This window comes from Panulirus ornatus, chromosome 29, assembly GCF_036320965.1.
Source record: "Panulirus ornatus isolate Po-2019 chromosome 29, ASM3632096v1, whole genome shotgun sequence".
NCBI classification, from domain to species: Eukaryota; Metazoa; Arthropoda; class Malacostraca; order Decapoda; family Palinuridae; genus Panulirus; species Panulirus ornatus.
The window spans coordinates 11473572-11496917 of record NC_092252.1 but is presented as its reverse complement, the minus strand read 5'-3'; the positions used below and the strand labels follow the sequence as shown (position 1 = coordinate 11496917).

The 23346-nt window shown below is 45.9% G+C and overlaps 3 protein-coding genes across 3 annotated transcripts; all 3 read right to left on the bottom strand.

Annotated features, from left to right (window-relative positions):
* Window positions 1-798: 798 nt before the first annotated feature.
* On the bottom strand, window positions 799-3679 carry LOC139757948 (pro-resilin-like). The gene is made up of 4 exons (XM_071678886.1): window positions 3628-3679; window positions 1849-1962; window positions 1207-1344; window positions 799-1039 (listed from the first exon to the last, which is right to left on the bottom strand). The coding sequence occupies exons 1-4, from the start codon at window positions 3637-3639 to the stop codon at window positions 905-907; spliced, it is 399 nt and encodes a 132-aa protein (XP_071534987.1). The 5' UTR covers window positions 3640-3679; the 3' UTR covers window positions 799-904.
* Window positions 3680-13039: 9360 nt separating this feature from the next.
* LOC139758101 (uncharacterized) lies at window positions 13040-14571 on the bottom strand. The gene is made up of 4 exons (XM_071679188.1): window positions 14489-14571; window positions 13909-13998; window positions 13635-13772; window positions 13040-13380 (listed from the first exon to the last, which is right to left on the bottom strand). The coding sequence occupies exons 1-4, from the start codon at window positions 14498-14500 to the stop codon at window positions 13165-13167; spliced, it is 456 nt and encodes a 151-aa protein (XP_071535289.1). The 5' UTR covers window positions 14501-14571; the 3' UTR covers window positions 13040-13164.
* A 4430-nt stretch (window positions 14572-19001) lies between these two features.
* On the bottom strand, window positions 19002-19975 carry LOC139758103 (cuticle protein 19-like). The gene is made up of 4 exons (XM_071679190.1): window positions 19922-19975; window positions 19627-19716; window positions 19342-19479; window positions 19002-19235 (listed from the first exon to the last, which is right to left on the bottom strand). The coding sequence occupies exons 1-4, from the start codon at window positions 19931-19933 to the stop codon at window positions 19089-19091; spliced, it is 387 nt and encodes a 128-aa protein (XP_071535291.1). The 5' UTR covers window positions 19934-19975; the 3' UTR covers window positions 19002-19088.
* Between the last annotated feature and the right edge of the window lie 3371 nt (window positions 19976-23346).

The following is a 23346-nucleotide window of genomic DNA, read 5'->3' as shown; positions in this document are numbered from 1 at the left end:
GCGAAAACGCTGCACAAAACAGTAAGTCATTGCCCACAGCGGAAGACAGGTTGTGTGTAGTGAGCACTCGCCACCTTCTCCTGTAGTTTCCCCTGTGTATTGTCCTCTGGGATGAGAGATGTAATGAGCCTCGGCGACATTAATCTCCGAAATTATAAAGAAGAAATAAGTGACAGAACCTGTTCTGTACCCGGGTACATTTTCCCCTGCACAAACTTGATCCTGTGTATCTTTTATTTGTTATTTATTTTATGTATTTGAATATGTGCGCAGTGTGTATATGCGTATGATGCATTGACGATTGAACCGGTAGGTATTTTATGAATATGAAATCCAATTACGAATCTCACATTTTCCAGTTTTGATACAGTATCCATTATTCATTTGTGTTGCGATTTTTCTTTTCTTTTGCCATGTCAGTCATTGAATTATTTGATTAGATTTCTGTATGCAAGTAGAGATAACTTGTGACGTTGCGGTATTAAGAGAATACTCAAGAATTATGGGTATATATATATATATATATATATATATATATATATATATATATATATATATATATATATATATATATATGCGTTACAGATTACTTGATATGTGAACAGAAACAAAAGCAATTCACATGTGGAAGAAGAACAGCTTTATGAATTTTTTTCCCAGATATTCGGTGATTCCTTTGCATACAAGATAATCTGAATATTTTTGAGCATTAGCTAGTGATCATGTAAGTGTGTATGATGAATGCACGTCTCACTGGGATGAAGTTGCACGAGGTATGGTCAGCAGGAATACATCAGACTATTTTGAACTGCCGTAGCAGCTGTTTTATTATGTAACAGGAGTATGTTAGACAGACTAGTTAACTTTTAACATATTTTTTTAGGGTTGGCCATGTTTAGAGGGGTCAGTGGTAGCCGTAGCCGGGCCGCACTACGTTGTGGTAGGTGATGGGTGGAGCGTAGACCTGAGGGTGGTGAGCTTCTCCCTCGTAGGTCACCTCAGCCATGTAGCCGTCTTCAGGGTCAGCAACGTAACTCACCTGGAGTGGGAGAGAAAGAGCAGAGGGAGCCAAGACGCTCTGGTAAGCGACACGACAACATGGTGTGATATCGGCTCAGCTTATTATTCTCACTATGTCTCACACCCAGGAGTAGTCCTGTTTCGACATTTTAGGGAAACGTTAGTGGGGAGATGGGGGGATCGTACCGTCTGTTTCCTGCCGTCAGGGAGCTCCACAGTGTAGGAGCCTTCGACGTTCTCGCCATCGGAGTTCGCGTAGTGTTGGTAATAGGCGCCCACGCTGGCGTCGTTGACGGCGTAGTGGAACTGGTATGGTTCTCCATCCTGTGGGTGAAGGGGGGAGAGAGAGAGATATAGAGTTCATGGGTGTCCTAGCATACCAAACCTCTTAAGCTAAAGACCTGGTGTAGTGGTGAGTGGTAGAGGAAACACTAGGATTCATGTTTCATGAAGACTCGTACAGGCCCGTGGCTGCTGTGGAGGTGTGGGATCTTAAGACACACACACACACACACACACACACACACACACACACACACACAAAAGAAGTAGGTTATCCAGATCAGTTTTGATGTGTCACTTCTGCCAGTTTTTTTCTCGCATCTTTACTTCCAGCAATTCATGATTGACCCGGTTTCGCAGACACTGACCTTTACTAGTTAAATGTTTCATGAATAAAAAGAATAGAAAAAAAAACCTACCCCAGTTACCGGAGGCCCGTCCATTATGTCATGGTAGCTAGCCAGCGGTTGGGTCTGACACATGAGAGGGATCATGTTGCTGGAAACTGGTTTCACATTCGTTACCAATGGCACTTCCAAGACTCACCTCATCGTTTGAGTCGAAGTTCTCGTACACGGGGATGTACACAGGTCGTTCGATTGGTCGCTGGTAGTACTGGGGGAGGGCTGCAACCACGCCAACCAGGCACAACAGGAACACCTGCCGGATACGTGGAGTTAGAACCATGCTCTCCTCCACCGGTCTTCGAAGTAGTGAAGGGGAGGGAAGAGATGGTGGTGGATGGGCAGCTCGCTCGCCAGCCAGCCAGCCAGCCAGCCAGGTGGCGGTGGGCGGGGGGTCACTGGGTTGAGGTACTGGAGTGGGAACATTTAATATGAAGGCGATACCGGACATAGCCGACTTAACCTTTTCCCTGGCATTTTGACCAGGTGTAAAAGGAGGTAAAGTAATTAGTTACTTCACATCCGCCTGTGTATTTGTTGGATTGATTACCTTACCTTATAGCACAGAACAAGTTGCAGCCATGGAGATTCCTATGAACGTCCGTTCGCATGTTCGAGTTGGGATATTTCTTTTTCATTTTCATATCTGATCGTCTTTTCGGGAGGCGATTCGTTTAGGAAAATCGATTTTCTTTATTTTCAACTCGACCTGAGAAACTCGGGAATTTCAATAATTACAATAACTCTTTCTCTATAGAGTTGTTACCAGTTGGCCCACAAGCAGATGAATAGAATGAAAAGATTGAGAGGGTTTTTTTGAAATACCCGGTAAAACGTGGGTTCAAAGTTGAGGCACAAACCAAAATATTTTTCTCCACAAACAGTTTGAACGGTCACACAACGAAGCTGCCATTTCTTCACAGTGGTGTTCGAAGAACATGTTGGCGGCGATGGCGCTGTCTACTTGAATATACTCGGTAGATTATTATGCCGAAAGGATTTTACAACGACAGTCTGTCATGATGAGTGGTGGACCCGGTGACTCGCAGATGCGTGAACGACCAGAGCCAGAACGCTGACCGGCGATCTCCCCGCGAATGAACCCAAAATCCTTGTCATATCGCAGTGCGTTCTCTTTGAGGCCCGCGAGAAGAGATGGCTTCGTCCAGCACAGAGTTCGTTATATTCCTCACCGTTGTTAAAGTACAGGGAATGAAGACCGCGAAAAAGCTCCGAAATACAGGGAACGTTATGAGCCATCAAACACGAACATAAACAGAATGTCTCGTGGTTGGTTATGTTTCCCCGAAACAAAACTGAAACGGAACGCGAACGCGGGTAGGGCCTATCCTCCGACACCCTCTGCTCTGGACCTCGGCTTAAAAATATTCCAGTGAATTTTTTAAGAATCTTGTGTACGCACACGTAGTGTAAGATATATATATTTGTTGGGATTTCGATGATTCCAACTTTGTTTTTCTATGGGGGAAGTCGATGAATCTCCACGTGAAGCGGTGCAAAGAAAAGTGTGGAATTACGTACACACAAAAAGGGAAAACAGATAGTAACACGCTGGGAAAAAAGTTGGACGAGTTGCCAGGTTTCGCCAACACCGCTTGCGGGGGAAAATAAAATGTAATGGTATTCATTAACTAGAAATTTTTAAGCCCTTTTCGGGAGGGGAAGAAAATAGGCACAGACTGAAGTGATAGATTTTAGAAATCGCCATCTATTGACATTAGTAAAAAAAGAAAAAAAATGTCGGGATAGAATACCTGCCCGATAATTTTTCTGTTTTAAGAAAAATCGGAAAAGTTGACGAGTGAATATGAATAATTTACTGGAGAATGGGACATTGTTACTTTCGTTACAATCACGTATCCCAACACTGTCTTGGCTTGTATGATGCACTGTGACCAACCTTGTGGAACATTGTGAGTGTGTGCTGATCTCTGCCCAGAGAAGACTGTGCTGGGCAGATGGTGACACACACTTATATATCGCAAGGCCTTTCTTTGGCACCTGACCTTTGGTGTGATCTTGTTGATGTCATAATAGGTCAGGACCGAGATGGGGGGTGGTGTCAGGGGGGGAAAAGCAGGAAATGGAAGGGGGGAGCTTTTCCGCTGTTGGCAAGGAATATAGGGGAAAGGAAGGGGTGGAGGGGAGTTACCTGGCATGCGGAATGACTAGAAGGCATTTAGTAAGGTAAGGCCGTCATGTTGGTGGCTTAAGGATGCGTGACATGCCTTTCCTGAGCTCCTCGTAACACGTCGCAGTTCCAGAGCCTCGGCATAAGTGTTCCCGAGCTCTTCGTCACACGTCGCTGTTCCAGAGCCACGGCATGATTGTTCTTAAAGCCTACCCGGCTTCAGACACCTTCCTGTATCAGATGCTGGTCATTTACAAACCTACATAGCACCTTTCCTGGATGGCTCGCCTGCTGGCGAGCTGCCAGGACCAGAGCTTTATATTAGGGACGCTTGTTCCCTAAATGCCGTCGTGCCGGTGTGTGTGTATGTGTGTGTGTGTGTGTGTGTGTGTGTGTGTGTGTGTGTGTGTGTGTGTGTGTAAGGACAGCATTACAGTAACTAACGCTATAAAAACCTCTTGAGCACGACAGTACGGCGACCCGAGAGTAAACTTGCCGAGCTTCTGACCACACACTCCACGGTCTGGTCAGACGCCAAGCCATCAATCAGTACTCAGAGGACGAGATGCGGATGGTGGTCGTTGAGGAACGGTGTAAAGTCATTTGTCACGGTGCTGTAGTGACGCTTAATGTTGGCAGGAGCTGGTGCATTACTGCAGCCCCAACAAGAGAAAAGTGTTGCCAGCAGCAGCATCGGTAGCCCGGCACCGCTGGTGAAGATACGTCGCTCAGGTTAAAGTCATTCAGTAACTAGAAACGCGCAGCATTCGCGATCGGACGCAAGTACATCGTCATCTCCATCCGCACCATCCCTCGCCGTCGTCTTCACTTCGGAGGGAGACGCCACCAGACTCTCCACCATGTCCTTCACGAAGAGCCAGGATCTATATCACTCCTGGCAGACGCTTCTTCGCTACGCCTTCGGCAGACAATAAACGTTCCTTTCGACCTTGTTAGACGCATCCTCACTCTACACTCGACGTCACTTGCCTTTGACCTGACCCCTACGGGTCAGGGGGGGAAAAAATCAGGGTTAAGGTGCCGATTGTCAGAAAGAAAAATTAAGATGAAAGAAAGAAATTCAGCCATAATGATATGACTTCCTCCGAGTGGAGAATGACGTGATAAAACCTCACCAATGTTAAGTGTCATTCTATACCGATACCGCGGGGTACGTGAGGCTGCGTTTTACGATTATTAGGAATTCTGAATGAAATATAAATCATTGATATTTCCTCTCCGGCATGTGTCTGTGCAGGGACATCTGGCTGTCATCAGTTGCTAAACTGGCCTCCGTGGTGTAGTGGTTTCCGTTGCTGACCTTGAGTCAGCACGGGCCAGCCCTGGGGTCGGACCCGTATGTGTTCGAATCGTGGTCGTGGCAGTCTGCCTACGCCAAACCCAGGTGTTCATCCTCCCTTCTAGCCTGAGAAATGAGTGTGTGTGTGTGTGTCCATACATATACAAGAATAAAGACAAGGTACGTATATGGTAAAGTTAAGAGATGGGGCAACGCATGTAAAACTCGCTCCCTCCCCGACACTTATAGTAATCACAAACACTAGTCACAACAGAGATGGAAACATCGGTGGATTTGTGCGTATGTGTTAGTAAGTGTTTAAGACCGTCCGTCATACGAGCTTCGGTATGAAGAGTAAACGGGAGGCGCCTTGGATGGATAGACTTATTATCTTAGTGGAGGGGAGGGAACGAAGGACGCAGGAAGTCTAGAGTTGAATCCTTCTCGAAATGGGTTGGGATCATTAGTGGCGTTCTACAGGCTTGGTCCTGGGACCATTGCTCATCTTGATTTATGCTGTTGACTGTACCTGAACACGTTTGCTTATGTCACCAAGGTCTTGAGGGAAGTCGAGGTTTATGAGGATTGCATCAGTTTGTAAGGGGGTTTAGGCACACTCCACAGCTGGTCAGATGCGGGGTCGATGAAATTCAACCCCAGTAAATGTAAAGTGATGAAGATCAGTCTCAGCGAAAGATGGCCTCGATTTGAACATTGTCTAGCAGGAAACGGGCTACGGGAAGGGACAGAGGAAGAAGGCAAGAGAGGAATTTTTTTTTTCTCTAAGGCTCCGCCATCTGTTCTTGACGCTACTCGCTCATGGTGTATATATATAAATCCAGAGAATATGTGGGAAGCATTCTTTTTCCCCTATCCCCAGGGATTATGTATATATATATATATATATATATATATATATATATATATATATATATATATATATATATATATATATATATATATATAGTGTGTGTGTGTGTGTGTGTGTGTGTGTGTGTGTGTGTGTGTGTGTGTATTGAATTTGTATGTACCCCAGGACTTCTTTCTAAAGGGTTTTGCATCTCAAGGCTGCGCTGACTCCAGTATCAGGGCAAGTAGTTACATTGTAGAATGTCCTACGTATTGGGAACGTAGATGCCAGACAAGGTGACTTAACTAGTCCAATGTTGCATAAACATCCAGCGCCCGCGGCCCATCACCGAGAACGTCTCCAACGAAGTTGGCAGAGGCTGAGCCAGCATCCTTGAGCGTCCAAGTGACGTCAAGGCGTTGCTGGAGTGGCCATGACTGGAAGGTTCTTCTACTTGGCTGCGAAGAGCACCTTCCCGGGGTTACCATACGCCCTCCCTCCCGGTGTTTTGATTTGATGCGGAATGAAGTCGGGAGTTTAGCGGGTGAGAGAGAGAATGAGAGAGAGAGAGAGAGAGAGAGAGAGAGAGAGAGAGAGAGAGAGAGAGAGAGAGAGAGAGAGAGAGGCTGCTGGTTTTACTCCACAGCCGTTAAGATTCCTGCAGCAGCAGTACGTCATTTTATTGGAGTTGAGAACCGGTTGGGTAAGACTTGGCAAGTTGAAGTAGGATTTTCCCGGGTCATTGTGCTTGAGGGTGAGCGAGCAAGGGAGGGGCGCCTGATCTACTTGTCACATTCACCAGGTCGGACCTCCGACGGCTTCTTGCCACACCGCACATCAAAGCGATTTTTTTCTTGTTCCTCTTTGGTAGTTTTTGTCATCTGTAAGAGTCCTTGCCTCTGGGTCACCCTGTCTGTTGAAGGGGACGCAGTGGAGGAATTGACGTGTTCGAGCAAACGCCTGGGCACTGACGCACGCTAATTACGACAGAGAAGCCTATGGGCGTATAACACACACACACACCAACACACGCACACGCACTCTCTCTCTCTCTCTCTCTCTCTCTCTCTCTCTCTCTCTCTCTCTCTCTCTCTCTCTCTCTCTCTCTCTCTCTATCTCTCTCTCTCTCTAACGTGGATCGTACCAGTAAATACGTCGCGTTGTTCACGTATTAGAGATTGCCTCTGTGAATAAATACGTGTTGGAGTTGTACCCCAGGCCAATTTAGGACCAGTTTTTACTCCCAGTTATACGTATACTCCCTGTCGTACGCATGTTCCCTGTCGTGCGTATACTCCCTGTCATACGCAACAGAGGTGCTCTTTCCTCACACCTCTGTGTGGGAGCAAGCAGTCGTGTTGCTTCCCTGCTCGATGCGGCTCTGTGAACCGTAGGCCAGTGTAAACCAGCCAGCACCTCCAGGCTTGTGTGGCAGGCACATTTCTCCATCAAACATTCCTCTGTATTTTTAATGCCTGCAGGCGGTGTCTCAAGCGTTCGAAGACACCTTGAAGGTCGGTGGTGGCTGTCGGAAAAAGGCTTCTCATGTTCCACTTTCGTGTCGCGCGACATTTCGTTCAGAGGTGATGCTGATTTCATTAAATTCACAGTACCGCCATTACCTCCTTTTTTTTTTCTTTTCTTTTCTTTCAGATACATGAAGTAATTGCATCAGTTCAGTTTGCCACCGACCTGGTAAAATTCTGAATCATTTCACTGCATGATAACCTGTTCGTAGCTGTCGTCTTCGACTGCATGATAACCTGTTCGTAGCTGTCGTCCTCGACTGCATAATAACCTGTTCGTAGCTCGATGCTTTACGTTATTTCGTTACAAATAGCCTCGGAAGACAGTCGACGACACGCACAAATGAGATTATTAGAAAATCACTTGAGTTTATACGACTGAATCATGAACTTCACCTTGTTATCGAATGTTTTAACATGCGTATAGGTCTGCACACACACATACATACGTACATACATACATGAATACATGTTATAGAATGTTTTAACATGCGTATAGGTCTGCACACACATACATACGTACATACATACATGAATACATACGTTTGTGTGTGTGTGTGTGTGTGTGTGTGTGTGTGTGTGTGTGTTACTGGAGTCATCCCGTTGAAGGCCACGCCGGAAGTGAAAAGTCATCTCTGGCAAGGCTGTATCATCACCAGTTTACGAAGTACAGTCATAGGAATCCATCGTGTCCCTGCTTCTGAGTGTAGCGCAGCCATTGAGCTGCAGGACCCCCTGGATGTGGCCGAACCTTTTCACCACACCTTGGTCAGCCTACCTCAGCCAGACTGTGTGGTTAGTGCCACATCCCTGTCGTACGCTCTCATTCCTTACATGATCAGTTCATCTCGCTAGACGTATTATTGTCCTCAGGCATTTCATATATATATATATATATATATATATATATATATATATATATATATATATATAAAGATAGATAGATAGAGAGAGAGAGAGAGAGAGAGAGAGAGAGAGAGAGAGAGAGAGAGAGAGAGAGAGAGAGAGAGAGAGAGAGAGGTATTTATTATGTGTATGAGCAATCCAAAGTAGTTTTGAGTCTGCTTGATTTCAAAATCTTTTTTTTTCTCTCTTCTTTTCTTCAGGTACGTGCGTGGTGAAGGTTACTGGGGTGGTAGTACAGGCGGGTTTCTGGTCACCCGCCCCGCTCCTCCAGAAAGCAGTCCAGGTGATATTTTATTTGCTGGCCACTGGTCAGGTGGGTCACCGGGATTCAGCTAAGATGTTCGCTGTTGCCAGTTTTGGGGTTCGATCCCCTTTCCCACTCGCACAAGACAGTTTTATATACTTTTTTACATTATTATTATTATTATTATTATTATTAGTATTAGTATTAATATTACTACTACTACTACTACTACTACTACTACTACTACTATTACTTATGTTTATTGTCTATACTTAATATTTTTTCCGATGATTCTCATGATATTTCGATACCGTGTTAAGTAATCGATATTTTGCATATGGTTTTAAAAGTGTGAGGGTTCCGTTGTGGTAAGTTATCGATGTGATTGTACTTGGGATGATGACACGCCGTAATTATTAAGCTGGGAGGGCGTTCACGTAGGGTGAATAAGGAAGCTGCTGAAGATGTGTGTTACAACAATGACAAGTGTTGTATTTCTAGAATTTACCAGGCGTAAAAATGTATCTTAAGTCCTGTTTTGCATTTTCGGAGCGTAGGTAAGGACCGATTAATAGCGAGAGTAAGAGGTAAGTGAGCTGAGGTTTGTATATGTGTGTGTGTGTGTGTGTGTGTGTGTGTGTGTGTGTGTGTTGGTTGTATCGCTGAGAATGGGTTGCTAAACCAGGACATGCAGCCACGCCCTTTAAAGATAGAGGGTCCTTTGTAGATCCTTCATGTCAGGAGGTCCTCGCTGACTCCGTGACTCCCCTCCACACGGTAGGTGGACAGGGTAAGAGGGAGGGAGGGTTGGCGTCATACCTTTGAGAACGACGGGACGACCCTTGGGTACGCTGACGAGGCCTCTTATCCAACACCCACCCAGGGGTCAGGCCAGAAGAGTTCACACCCACATACCCAATTTGGTTGCGCCGTCGCCTCGTGCTCAAAGAATCGCAACGGAGTTCTGACGGATCGTATGGGCGTCGTGTTCAGGTATTCGTACCTCCGGACAACAGGATCGTATCTTCGTGCCCAGGGATGGTGCTGTCGTGCTCAGGGATCGTACCGTCGTGTTCAGGGATCGTACCGTCATGTTCAGGGACCATACCGTCGTGTTCAGGGACCGACCCGTCGTGTTCAGGGACCGTACCGTCGTGTTCAGGGACCGACCCGTCGTGTTCAGGGATCATACCGTCGTGTTCAGGGACCGACCCGTCGTGTTCAGGGATCGTACCGTCGTATTCAGGGACCGAACAGTCGTGTTCAGGGACGGAACCGTCGTGTTCAGGGACGGAACCGTCGTGTTCAGGGACCGAACCGTCGTGTTCAGGGACCGAACCGTCGTGTTCAGGGCTCGTACCGTCGTGCTCAAGGTTCGTACCGTCGTGTTAAAGAGGTTAAGGTGTGGGTGGTGATCATTGCACAAATGCAAATGAAGAGAATTTGTTTGCTTATCGTTGGAGGGGAAATCCATTGTCGAGCAACGTCAGTGAGGAAAAAAAATAAATCAGAATTAGTAATGAATCATGATTAACGTTTTCTATAACAGTTTTACCATAAGAGTGACAGCTAATAATTTAATGGAAATTGGATCTGACTGCGTCGTAGTTTGAAGACTCGGTATGTGACGCTCAGAATTGATACAGCGTTGAGAACTGCTTTGCGTTGAAACTGTGTCATTCCGAGATGACATAACATGCCGGTTATATGTTCCTAGTGATGGCTGCAGGTCATAAGGGAAGAGTCGAGGACTGAATCTTATTATTTTCGGGTTGTTGATAATCCCTTGGAGCACAAGGGCACGACCCTTGGGTCAGGCATTACTTAAGCCAAGGATCGTCCAGTCGTTTTGAAAGGTCGTGCTCTCTTGTTGATGGTGGTTATGCTGTGATGTAACACAGGTGTTCGTACACCTATTTTGATAAGGATGAGGTGAGAGATAGTCTCGCTGCATTTGGGTGCAAGTGATATAAACACTCCCAAGTTAGGTTCACTGCGGTAGCTCGGGTCAGTTCTGTAAACTTGTCACGCAGGTCGGGAAACCGATGGTTTGAGGCCGAACGGGGCAAATTTTGTTTCATAGTTGGAGCGATGAATGTTTTGCCTGGGTCATCCTGTGCACAGTTATATAGGTGGTCGGGTATGCTGCGCTTATATATATCACATGTGGGATCATATGAACGGACTAGGGTGCTATGCTCCGCCTCTGTCCACCTCGTAATTCGTCTAGTTAGCTCATTGGTATCGGTGTGTTGGTCGCGTCTCGCTCCGTGGGGGCTGGAGGGCCACTCGTGCACGTCGGTAAATACATCTTGGGAATGAGAGTGGAAGTAGCGCATGAAAGGGGACACGAAGCCCTGGGGAGGTCTTGTACTCCAGACGTTACGTAATTTTTTTCTTTTCTCATGGAGACATCCGCTGTGACCCGAACTGGCGCCGCGCGAACCTGGCGCACTGACCCGACCTGCATCGTGCTTGTGATCCGTGTACGGAATACGTGAGGGCCCCCCCGGCCTTCTCATCCTCAAGTTGCTCCTGAGACTCTTTCTGAAGTTCGTCGTGTGCCTGTCATATCTTGTCCACGCTGCAGCGTGTGGGCTGGCAGATGGTGATGGATGTAACTAGCCTGATTTATCTTCGGTGTGTACCAGTGTTTGTCCTGCAGGCCGAGTCCACACCGGTGCGCTTATGACGTAGACCGATAAGCGTGTGGCTTGGACCGGGTACGTCTGTGACACCCACATGTACTCTGTGGTCCGTACCGGTACGTCTGTGACCCACATGTACTCTGTGGTCCGTACCGGTACGTCTGTGACCCACATGTACTCTGTGGTCCGTACCGGTACGTCTGTGACCCACACATTGTACTCTGTGGTCCGTACCGGTACGTCTGTGACCCACACATTGTACTCTGTGGTCCGTACCGGTACGTCTGTGACCCACACATTGTGCTCTGTGGTCCGTACCGGTACGTCTGTGACGTAAACTTTATACTCCATGGTCCACAGCGTGACGTTTGTGATTCAGACCCATGATCCCACTGTCGCTAGATGACACCCGCTGAATGTGAGTGGTGCTCTTGTGAGCAGTCGCTCCTCTTGTTTGATTCCCAAACAGTTTGATGATTCCGGACCTCTGCCTCTCTGGGACGGGCTCGTACTCCTGGACGCGCAAACCATGCTAAGCGAAAACTATCGTCCGTACTGCAGACGCGATACGCCTAAGCCTCACACCGGGTTTTTTTTTTTTATCTCCTCTCTAAACAGCAGTACTTCATCTGCTCCCGACCGGCGTGTTTCCGCTACCGAACAGATAAGTCGTTTGATCGGGTCGTGGAGATTTCCCGTGCCCTCCCGCTGCCCATGTCAGCTGCCGGGGTGAGGGAAGTATTAGTTAGTGGCGGGAGTCGAGGGTGTGTTTTATATTTTCCTGATTTGGAAGAATTTCCAGGAACCCAGAGTCTTAATGTCCGCCGACAGACATTTTGTCGTTTGTGAGAGTTGACCATTAAAGGTCCCTGACGACAGGGATGAAGAGGGGTCGTTAGGTAGTTGTGGTACTGTAAGTTCGTCCCCTGAACCTCCAAGGAACCATACGACCCTTTTGGTATTATTATGGCTTAGAGGTCACAGGCGACACCATCTTAGCCAAGGGTCGTACTTGCGCCCTCATTGGTCGTACCTGGTGCTGGAAGGGTTGTTGCTGAAGGGAGATGTTTATGCCTTTCAAAAGGTGTACAGTAGGTTTTTTTTTTTATTTGATGAGAGAATAATCGTGGATTATTATTAGGAATAAAGACGTGTACGGTAGGGTTGCTGTACTGCATTTTCGTGTGATCTAGACTGGCTAAAAATCCTGTAAACATGCCTTCAGATAGCTGTTATGGCCGAATGAAAACGGGATTAAGTATAGAGAATTTCAGTTCAGTAAGTTTTTCCTTGATTTCTGTATTTATCTTTTTTTCTCAATAAGATCAGACGTGAGTGTGATTTCATGGTGCATGCGTTTTTTTAAGATGTTTGTTAACACTAAAGAGAAACAAACCGCCACGTCTCCCAGTGTTTGTTTTGATGTCTGTTAGCAGACGAAAAGGTATACATGCCACTGGCAGCAGCGTTTGCTTTATATGGAACCGATATCCCTGGTTCAGGAGGTGTGATGATAGCAAAACACACACACACACACACACACACACACACACACGCTCATGTGAATGTATTATACAAGTCCCCTTACGCTTCGTGTTATGATTATTTTTGCCCATTTCTCTGTGTTTGTCAAGAAATATTTTCTTTGAAGACTCGGACGTGGCAGTGTTAGTTAACGTGTGATTGGTAATATTCAGTAGATTCGTGGTTGAATCATATATTTATTTGTATTCTTACTTCATACATTACATGGATTACAGTTTAGAGCATAGTAAGGGAGGTCTTTGGTGTGTGTGACTCTCTTGAACTGGTTGTGATGGGGTGAGGCAGTCCTAGTGGTATGATGGCCTGGGCTGGTATGAAGGCTTGGGCTGGTACGAAGGCCTGGGTTGGTATGATGGCCTGGGTTGGTATGAAGGCTTGGGCTGGTATGATCCATGCTGGGGCTTGAAGGTGACGGGTGGACCGTACTCGTGGGGGTACTGGGCCTCACCGTAGTAGCTGACCTCAGCCTGGTAGCCGTTGTAGTGGTCGGCCACGTAGTTCACCTGTCGGAGATTGGAGGCAGCAACAGTGAGGACAGTCATCATTGTAGGATACCCTATACGTTTATGTACAAAGAGGCGAAGACTTGCTTTGCTAGTGATTAAGAGAGCTGTGGGTAGAACACACAAAAAATTCACGAGAGGCACTTGTGAAAAGAATTGGGACTATATATCAAACACCTAAGGAGTGTGCGCCACCCTGGGTCACTTCTGTCACGTAATCATGACATTTGGTGCTCGATTTCGCTTCACCTTACCGTCTGCTTGCGACCGTCGGGGAGCTGGACTGTGTAGGAGCCGGTCACAGCCTTGCCATCCGAGACCTCGTTCTGGCTGTAATCGTTACCCGAGTACTCGTCCTTCACGCCGTACTCGAACTGGTACGGCATCAGGTCCTAGACGTGTTCAGGAGAGAGAGAGAAAAAAAAAAAAGAACATCAGCATTATTTTTTTGGCAAGACATTCGTTTCGTGTGTCGAACGAACTCTTCATCACTTTCAGGAGGGGGGATTGGGTGCTGAGGTACTTTACCTGATGGTAGGCGGGCGGGTGCACGGGCCTGTAGGGGTCAGCAGGGACGGCGAGAGCCGCACCCGACACCACCAGCACCACTAGTGCCACCTGGGGAAACAATGACGAGATGACTGAACGTTGCCAGGGGATTCTCTCTCTCTCTCTCTCTCTCTCTCTCTCTCTCTCTCTCTCTCTCTCTCTCTCTCTCTCTCTCTCTCTCTCTCTCTCTCTCACGGATATATGACCGACATTTTAAGTTTTTACGATCTGTTTATGGCGGCTGGTTTGTCTGGCGTACGGTCGTTCAACAGTGCTTATGCCACCTTTGCGAGGCAGGTGAGCCAATTACACTTGACCTTCCTTCCTGTTTGTGTGTGTGTGTGTGTGTGTGTGTGTGTGTGTGTGTGTCCTGATTGAGTACATATATAGATTGAGTAGTTATTGTACTTATGACTCTTAATGGATTGAAATTATTCCGACTTCTTGTTAACATATTAGAGATGTGCATGTGAAAACATGGTGGCATTAGAGGAATCTTCGCAAAAACGCCTCTTTCAACATAGAAAAATCACCCACACAGAAGAATTGTGAACCTCACCTTGGTCACCATAGCTGCTTCAAGTGGATCTGTGATGGGAGGAGGAGGAGGAGCAGGAGGAGGAGGGAAGCCGTAGCCAGAATGATGCTGCTCTGATGCGGACCCTTCACTTATATATGGATGCCTGGAGGGCGACCCTGAAGGCGGCGGTGGGTGATCACACACACCCACAAACCTTCAGCCGTCAGCGTTGGGGGTCGGTCGCGCCCTCCTCCGACCACAGACATCAACACGTACGGGAAAATGGATGGGACCGCTGGTCGGTCTCGCCCGACCGAACAGCGACTATTTCTGGATCAGCCTCCAGGGCCGTCACTTTCAGCGCCGTGCTGGTCAGCTGGTATCAGAACTCCGCGGTAATTTTGCCCCTAGATGCACGGGAGGGTAGCAACTATCATTAGTACAGTGTGCGGAGGTGTTTTCGGGAGGTGGGACTGCGCTCGAGTTGACTGTGCCTCATGTTTATCTTGGTGGATATATTTTTGTTTTTATTATTGTATTTTATGCAGTTACATGGATTTGAGAATAAACATTATTGTGAGTTGGCGCAACACACACACACACACACACACACACACACACACACACACACACATACGAGTTTCATGTGTTTTCTGTCCTCTTTTGTTTCATGCAGGACGTTTGTTCGTGACTGATACCTTCGCCAGACAGTACTGTGACTCGACAAGGTAGTTATCGTATACATTTTCCAGGTAAGCATCGCGTTGGGTTCCGTCGTCGTGTGTTTAAGACTTGGAGAAATTGCAGTGTTTTGGAAATTGACAAACAACACACACACACACACAAGCGCGCAACACCACCCGCAAAGATCCTTTCAGAGTTGAGCAGCAGAACAACCGTGGTTTAGCGGTTAGAGGAACTGACCGTGACGCATTCACGGGCCCGCCCGGGGTCGAGCCTGCATAGGTATGGTTCATGGGCCACGTTAGTCTGTCCACAGTCCGCCTACCTACCTGTTCATCCTCTCCTCGCTACCGGTTGCTGAATTAAGTGCCCGGCTCGGGCAAATATATATATATATATATATATATATATATATATTTTTTTTTTTTTTTTTTAAACTATTCGCCATTTCCCGCATCAGCAAGGTAGCGTTAAGAACAGAGGACTGGGCCTCTGAGGGAACATCCTCACCTGGCCCCCTTCTCTGTTCCTTTTTTTGGAAAATATATATATATATATATATATATATATATATATATATATATATATATATATATATATAAATAATCAGACCTTGTTCTGTGGAACGTCAGTAGGAGAGTTATAGTTTACACGTGAAAAATCCTTGAAGACGGTTCTCAACATTCCGTTGCTATACAGTTATAACTAATTTGGTTAATAGTTACGGTAGGTCCAGCAAAATACCACCAGCGAAAAGTAATTAATCGGATCACGTTATATAATGATAATACTGTAATTATCCGGAGCTAGAAGGTATTATTCTGTACTCTTCTTTTAGATTTAGAAAGATTATGAAGCAAGTTAGAGAAAAATCTCAAGAGTACTTTGGGTAAAGATGTACCACATGTTATCAGATCAGCCAGGTTCCATCGGGCTTTCAAGACTGCACGCCGCACCCTCAAACAGTCTGGCCGATCGAAGTAGTAGTACTACTGCACTGCTTTGACAGCCAATAAGATGTGGAATAAGACACGAACCTTCACCATAAACATAAGGTTCAAGTCGTGTGTATATGTGTGTGTGTGTGTGTGTGTGTGTGTGTGTGTGTGTGTGTGTGGACAAACAGAATTGGCAAAATATAAGTATAGGAATAGATCCATTGATAGATGAATAGATAGGTCGATAGATATATCACATAAACGAATCGACATAACTGGTCGATGAATGAGTACCTGGCTAAGACTGGAAGAGAGTTTTAAATCTGTATTGCCCCGTTTCTTAACCTTGTAGTAATGTACTTTGTCTGTTCCACTTATATATATATATATATATATATATATATATATATATATATTTTTTTTTTTTTTTTTATACTTTGTCGCTGTCTCCCGCGTTTGCGAGGTAGCGCAAGGAAACAGACGAAAGAAATGGCCCAACCCCCCCCCATACACATGTACATACACACGTCCACACACGCAAATATACATACCTACACAGCTTTCCATGGTTTACCCCAGACGCTTCACATGCCCTGCTTCAATCCACTGACAGCACGTCAACCCCTGTATACCACATGACTCCAATTCACTCTATTTCTTGCCCTCCTTTCACCCTCCTGCATGTTCAGGCCCCGATCACACAAAATCTTTTTCACTCCATCTTTCCACCTCCAATTTGGTCTCCCTCTTCTCCTCGTTCCCTCCACCTCCGACACATATATCCTCTTGGTCAATCTCTCCTCACTCATTCTCTCCATGTGCCCAAACCATTTCAAAACACCCTCTTCTGCTCTCTCGACCACGCTCTTTTTATTTCCACACATCTCTCTTACCCTTACGTTACTTACTCGATCAAACCACCTCACACCACACATTGTCCTCAAACATCTCATTTCCAGCACATCCATCCTCCTGCGCACATCTCTATCCATAGCCCACGCCTCGCAACCATACAGCATTGTTGGAACCACTATTCCCTCAAACATACCCATTTTTGCTTTCCGAGATAATGTTCTCGACTTCCACACATTTTTCAAGGCTCCCAAAATTTTCGCCCCCTCCCCCACCCTATGATCCACTTCCGCTTCCATGGTTCCATCCGCTGACAGATCCACTCCCAGATATCTAAAACACTTCACTTCCTCCAGTTTTTCTCCATTCAAACTCACCTCCCAATTGACTTGACCCTCACCCCTACTGTACCTAATAACCTTGCTCTTATTCACATTTACTCTCAACTTTCTTCTTCCACACACTTTACCATATATATATATATATATATATATATATATATATATATATCAAAGCTCCAACAGCCAGGATCGAACCTGGGACCCCTTGTGCACAAGGGGTCCCAGGTTCGATCCTGGCTGTTGGAGCGTTGTATGTTCTATGAAGGTGCGCGTTCATATACACTTTATTCGTATATATATATATATATATATATATATATATATATATATATATATATATATATATATATATATATATTCCACGCTGAGCTAAGTATCTATTTATCAACAAACACTTGAGGGGAGGATAAGCTCCTGGGTTGGTTGTGGGCTGACTGCTGCACTCAAGGATTCGAATCCACGCGTGCCCGACACCAGGCGGACCCGTGATGATTCATGGTCTGCAACACCATGGGAAACCGTGATTGTAGCAGAACAGGTTCGGATATAAGACCTAATCCTAAGTGATGCTGCTGTTGACAAGAGAAAATATAAGGGAAAATTTGTTCCGTTCATGATTAAGAAGATAGACCGGCCATAGGGGGAGCTGGATATAAGAGAATAGAACGATGAAGGAAAGTTGAAATAGGGAAGCTTGGAGAGCAGACCCCGATACCGCACCTTGAAAAAATATTCGAAGTATGAAGGACTTCAACACAGGGTACTTCCAGAGTCTCGTAAGAGAAGGGATGAGCTGACATTACTAAAGTTGGGAAAGGATTTTACCAGTGAATCTCGCCGAGCTGACGATAAGAGTTGTGGACGGATTCAAGATGTTTAAGGAAATAGGAACTGAGTAGAGATTCATAGACTTCGGAAGTAGGGAAAATTAGAGCGGTAGGACTGTAGGTGGTGGGGTTGGAAGGGTCGCCCTTTCTTGGAACAGCTTATATACCAGGGGATGCTTTCGAGAAGGAGAGGATTTTGGTTTTGAAACCGAAGTGGAACAACCAGGCAAGTCAATGTTGTAGTTTCAGAAGCACGTTTCATGAAGGTCCGAGACGGGATATCATGTGGTCCATTTGACTTGCTTTCATCCACAGAGTAAATTACCTTTTGATTTCTATGGAGAGATGATACGAGGGAACATAGGATTAAGGAAGATGTACGGTTAGTCGGTGAGACCATGTTAGGTATCCAGGGTGGACTTCGAGGAGAAAAGACAAGCAAAAAGTAGGAAAGGAGAATCGAAGGAGATGGTGATGCGGCAGAAGTTGTAAGAGATCTTTTGGCTCAAGACCAGAAACCCTTATCATTGGAAGGGGAAAGGTTGTCATTCTTTGGATAGAGGAACGCCTCGCCTCCCGAATGACGCGTTTGCGGTAGTTTGGGGTGGAGGTGAAAGCTGAATGCTAGTGGAAGTAAGAGTTTTTCCCGGTCCAATAGCCAGGTTCCTTGCTCACTTGGCCTCAGAGCAGTGGACGAACGATTGGATTGGCAGAAGAGGTGGTGTTGCAGGAAGACGAGATTTTACGTTTCCATTTCCGCAAGTAAAAGACTGTGCCGTGCGCTTATCAGAGAGAGAGAGAGAGAGAGAGAGAGAGAGAGAGAGAGAGAGAGAGAGAGAGAGGCCTCGCCCTTGGAGAGGCTGTAATCATCCTGATGAAAGTTGTGGTATTTTAGGTTTATGATATTCCTTTTAAGTTTTCATTTTTATATCTAATATTATACACACTCGTTGGATACAGGACAGATAATGACGTGATGACTAGAGATATGGAAGTCTTATTGATACGAGGGGTTAGGATGGTACGAGTCCTGGTACTGGGGCTTGAAGGTGACGGGTGGACCGTACTCGTAGGGGTACTGGGCCTCACCGTAGTAGCTGACCTCAGCCTGGTAGCCGCCGTAGTCGTCGGCCACGTACGTCACCTGCCAGAGACCACAAGCTTAAATACGTAATACAGTACAGGTTTTATCTAGAGATTTTGCTATAGACAATTGAATGGCTATGTATCCTGCTTCAACCTTTTCTTACCGTCTGTTTGCGACCGTCGGGGAGGAGGACGGTGTAGGAGCCACGGACAGTTTTACCGTCAGATTCCTCAGTCTGACCGAAGTCGGTGCCGGCGTACTCGTCCTGAACTCCATAGGCAAAATTGTACGGCGTCGGCTCCTGGAAATGAGAACGCAAAGTGCGACGTTATTAAAACATCGTCGAGTTGTTAAAGTATTTTGATATTCAGATATCTTGATATCATTTCGGGGTTGAATTGCCTCGGAAGTTTCAGTTCGTGACCAGCGTGTGGGGAAGTTGACTGACCTCCCTGTAGCCAATGGGGTGCGCAGGAGCGCCGTACAGGTCGTCCGGGGCGGCTAGAGCTACGCCTACCAGCACCATCACCAGGGTCGCCTGTGGCAGGGAGAGAGAGAGAAAAAAAAAGGTAATTGAGTTTTCACAGAAAAAAAAAGGGACATTGAAATATTTTTCACGCATTTTTCTCTCTTCGTCTTTCGGAGGGTTTCCTGAAATGCTTCATTGAAATAGTCTCGTGGCACTGCTATCTCTGGGTTGCGTGTCTCGATGGATTTTCGAGGTTGCCCCAGCCCCTAGATACCTTGGAAAACATGTCGAGGGGGGAAGGTCGGCGAGGGAGTGTTGTGTGGCAGGCGCCGTGCCACGCCTTTATACTTGGAGGCTCCAGGCCAGCCTTGGCCTCAGTGTCAAGACTTGATTTTTAAGGCACTTAGAGGGGCGGGGAAGAGCCGAGTCACGCACGCACAAACATACACTTAAGGTCACGTGAGAGTGTGGCGGCGATTGTACCTCACGGCCGTGATGCAACAGCTGTTTCTGTCATTTGGCATACACGACCAACAGCGATGTTGCTGAAGTGTTTCCGCGTGGCGGGCCAGTTTTCTCTCCTCGACTCTGGGAAATTTATGAGGTTGATCGTGAGAGGTAAGAACCACACCTGTGTTATGTGCATAATGTTGCACTGCCTACTGCTCTGTGTGTGTGTGTGTGTGTGTGGGTGGGTTGGGCCATTCTTTTATTTGTTTGGCGCTACCTCGCTAACGTGGGAGACAGCGACCAAGTATAATTTATTAAAATGAATGATATATATATATATATATATATATATATATATATATATATATATATATATATATACACCTTCTAATGATCATTTTATTAATGAATATTACAATACCATTTATGCCATCAGGAATTATGCTTATCATGGCAAGAAAGAAAAAGAAAATTCAGTGATTTTTATGGAAAAAAAAATCTTAATTATGCTATTTTTGTCGAGTGATTTAGGTTTCGTCTCATTATTTTCACCAGAGCTTATTTTGGTATGTTAACTTAGGGGCCCCGAACAGGACAGCCCTTAATGACCAACCATGGATCCATCATTCTGTATTTACCTGACGTGTGGGTATGTATATATATATATATATATATATATATATATATATATATATAGACATAGTTATATATAGTATATATGGTCTTCGGGTAAAAAAAAAATAATATATAAGAAAAAGGAATCATTGAGAGCTGCAAAGGTGTTTAGAGGACCCTCTTCTTTAGAATATGCAGAGGTTAAGAGGACAAGACGTACTTAGGAAGGCACAACCCCGAGGCGAAGCTCCAGTACCCATGTTCGATGCTTCGCTACAGATGTCGTCGCTCTGTCACATGCCTCCCGCTATATACCATACTTCATAAGGCCAAAATGATCCATTAGGCTAGAATGAATGGCTATGTTTCAAGTCATGTATATTTGGGCATTTGATTCTCTTAGGGTGGATGTGTAGCGCTCGGTGCGTATTGTTCCCTGGTGGACCGGGTTAAAGGTTGCCCCGGCTTGTGGCAGCCCGGAAAGTCCGGTCGTGATGGAGGAGGAGGAGGAGGAGGAGGGATTGGTTGTTGGTCGTCCACCCTCCCGTCGCGCCGTAGCCCGAGGCCAGGACTCTCTCTCTCTCTCTCTCTCTCTCTCTCTCTCTCTCTCTCTCTCTCTCTCTCTCTCTCTCTCTCTCTCTCTCTCTCTCTCTCTTACACATTGGAATTCCGTCCATCTAGCTAGGTAGGTTATTGCACAGCCGGTGATGGCAGCGGCGACCTTTCGTATCCGTGATGGTTTTGGTGCGTTTTTGGGAGGGGGTTGTTGGTCGTGCACCGGTCGTGGTGGTGGTGTTGCTTGCCTGCGCGACCATTTGGTGCGTCTGATTATCATCGCGCGGTGGGTGGGTGGGGGAGGTGTGTGAATGTGCGCGGTCGCGAGTAATGCCTCGCCGTTCACATCTTTTACACCTGGAAATCACACGTTTAGTTTACTTTCCGAGGTGCGATCTACATGGGGGTGGCCACCGAGGATGTGTTGAGCAGTATATGACCCCGGGGCTTTGCCAACTTGCCGCATTGCGAATGAAGCCTTTCTTCTTCGTTCTTGTTTTGATTATTTATATTGTCAATGTATATATATATATATATATATATATATATATATATATATATATATATATATATATATATGTATATATAGTATTTGGAGAATTTACAGCCATACGTAATACATTTTTTTTTAAAGTGATAGCCATGTTTTTATACAGCTAGAAGATTGAACATGGCAGGTTGGACCAGAAGCTCAGAAAGTAGCGTGGCATTCCTTTGGTTAGCTGGGTACAGAGCGACTCGAAGAACGCTGCTCTGTTGTAGTTTTTGACCACACACACACACACACACACACACACACTGTGACTGAGAGTTGAAAATTGAGGTTAATGGTAATTGAATATGAAGGATCGTAAGGTTGAACGATGCTGGAGTGTACACTAAAGAGAGGAAGGGACCCTGGAATCAACTCGTGCAAGCGTGCAGAAGAAACTAAGCTTTCATATGAAGTGTTTTGGTTGCTTCGTCGTCTGTTCTTGACGCTACCTCGCTGACGCGGGAAATGACGAATATATATGAAAAAGAGAGAACACACATGTGTTGTTGTGAAGCATAGCAGATATTGGCCTCCGCGGAGGGTCAACCTTCAAGTTACGAACGGAAGACTGGAGTCGGTGGAGAACGTGAGAACGACACTGGACGCCCCTCCCTCGGTCGTGGTGGGTTGTGTGAACCGTCCACTCGCTCACCTGGTATTCCAACTCGAGCCAGTTGGGGAGAAAACGTTCATAGTTGTTGACTCTGCGCTTAGGAACGTTCATCATCGTCGGCAACGTTGAGGGGAAACGTTTGACCGACGGCCACTCACTTGCTCTTGTCCGTCTGGTCATCTGGCTCACGCCTTCCGTTATCTGGTTTTTCTCCTCCTCCGTTTTCGTAATCATCTCTTCGTCGTCTTACTGAGCTCCGTCGGTGTATGCTGTCGTTCAGGATCTTCAGCTTATGCTGACGCCAGGGTTCGTACCTCCACTTCCCCTGCAGTAGAACACCAGCATTCCCGTGGCTCACTATCATTGTTCTCGAACTTTGTGATGTCTGTTCATCGTATAACCTCCGTAGAATAATGTCCTCTATCTATGTTCACCATCTGCTGTATTTTTTTTTTTTTTTTGAAATATCTATAAATTTTCGGGTTTTTTCATATAAATTTTGTGAATTTTTTTTCATCAGAAGCAAGTTGTCTGGGCTTGGAGGATCAAAGAAGAAGTTAAATGTGTCAATATTTGGTAACCTAGATTTTCACCTTGTTTCTCTAGGATGATTGTTTGGATGTAGGGCTTTTCTTTGTGCGATGTGATTGCACACACACACAATTTTGAGTTATTGTCGCCACGTTCTTATTGTGTGTGTGTGTGTGTGTGTGTGTGTGTGTGGTGTGTGTGTGTGTGTGTGTCTGTGTCTGTGTGTGTGTGTGTGTGTGTAAGGGAGGCTCAGGTCTGAGTAATAGGAGATTTTGAATTATGAAGAATTAAACTGAGAGAACTTTACCTTCTCATGGAACACAATTTTTTTTTCTTTATATACACAAGAAAACTTCCAGTTTCATTGTCTCACTGAGCACACGAGAAATCAAGAGGGCTG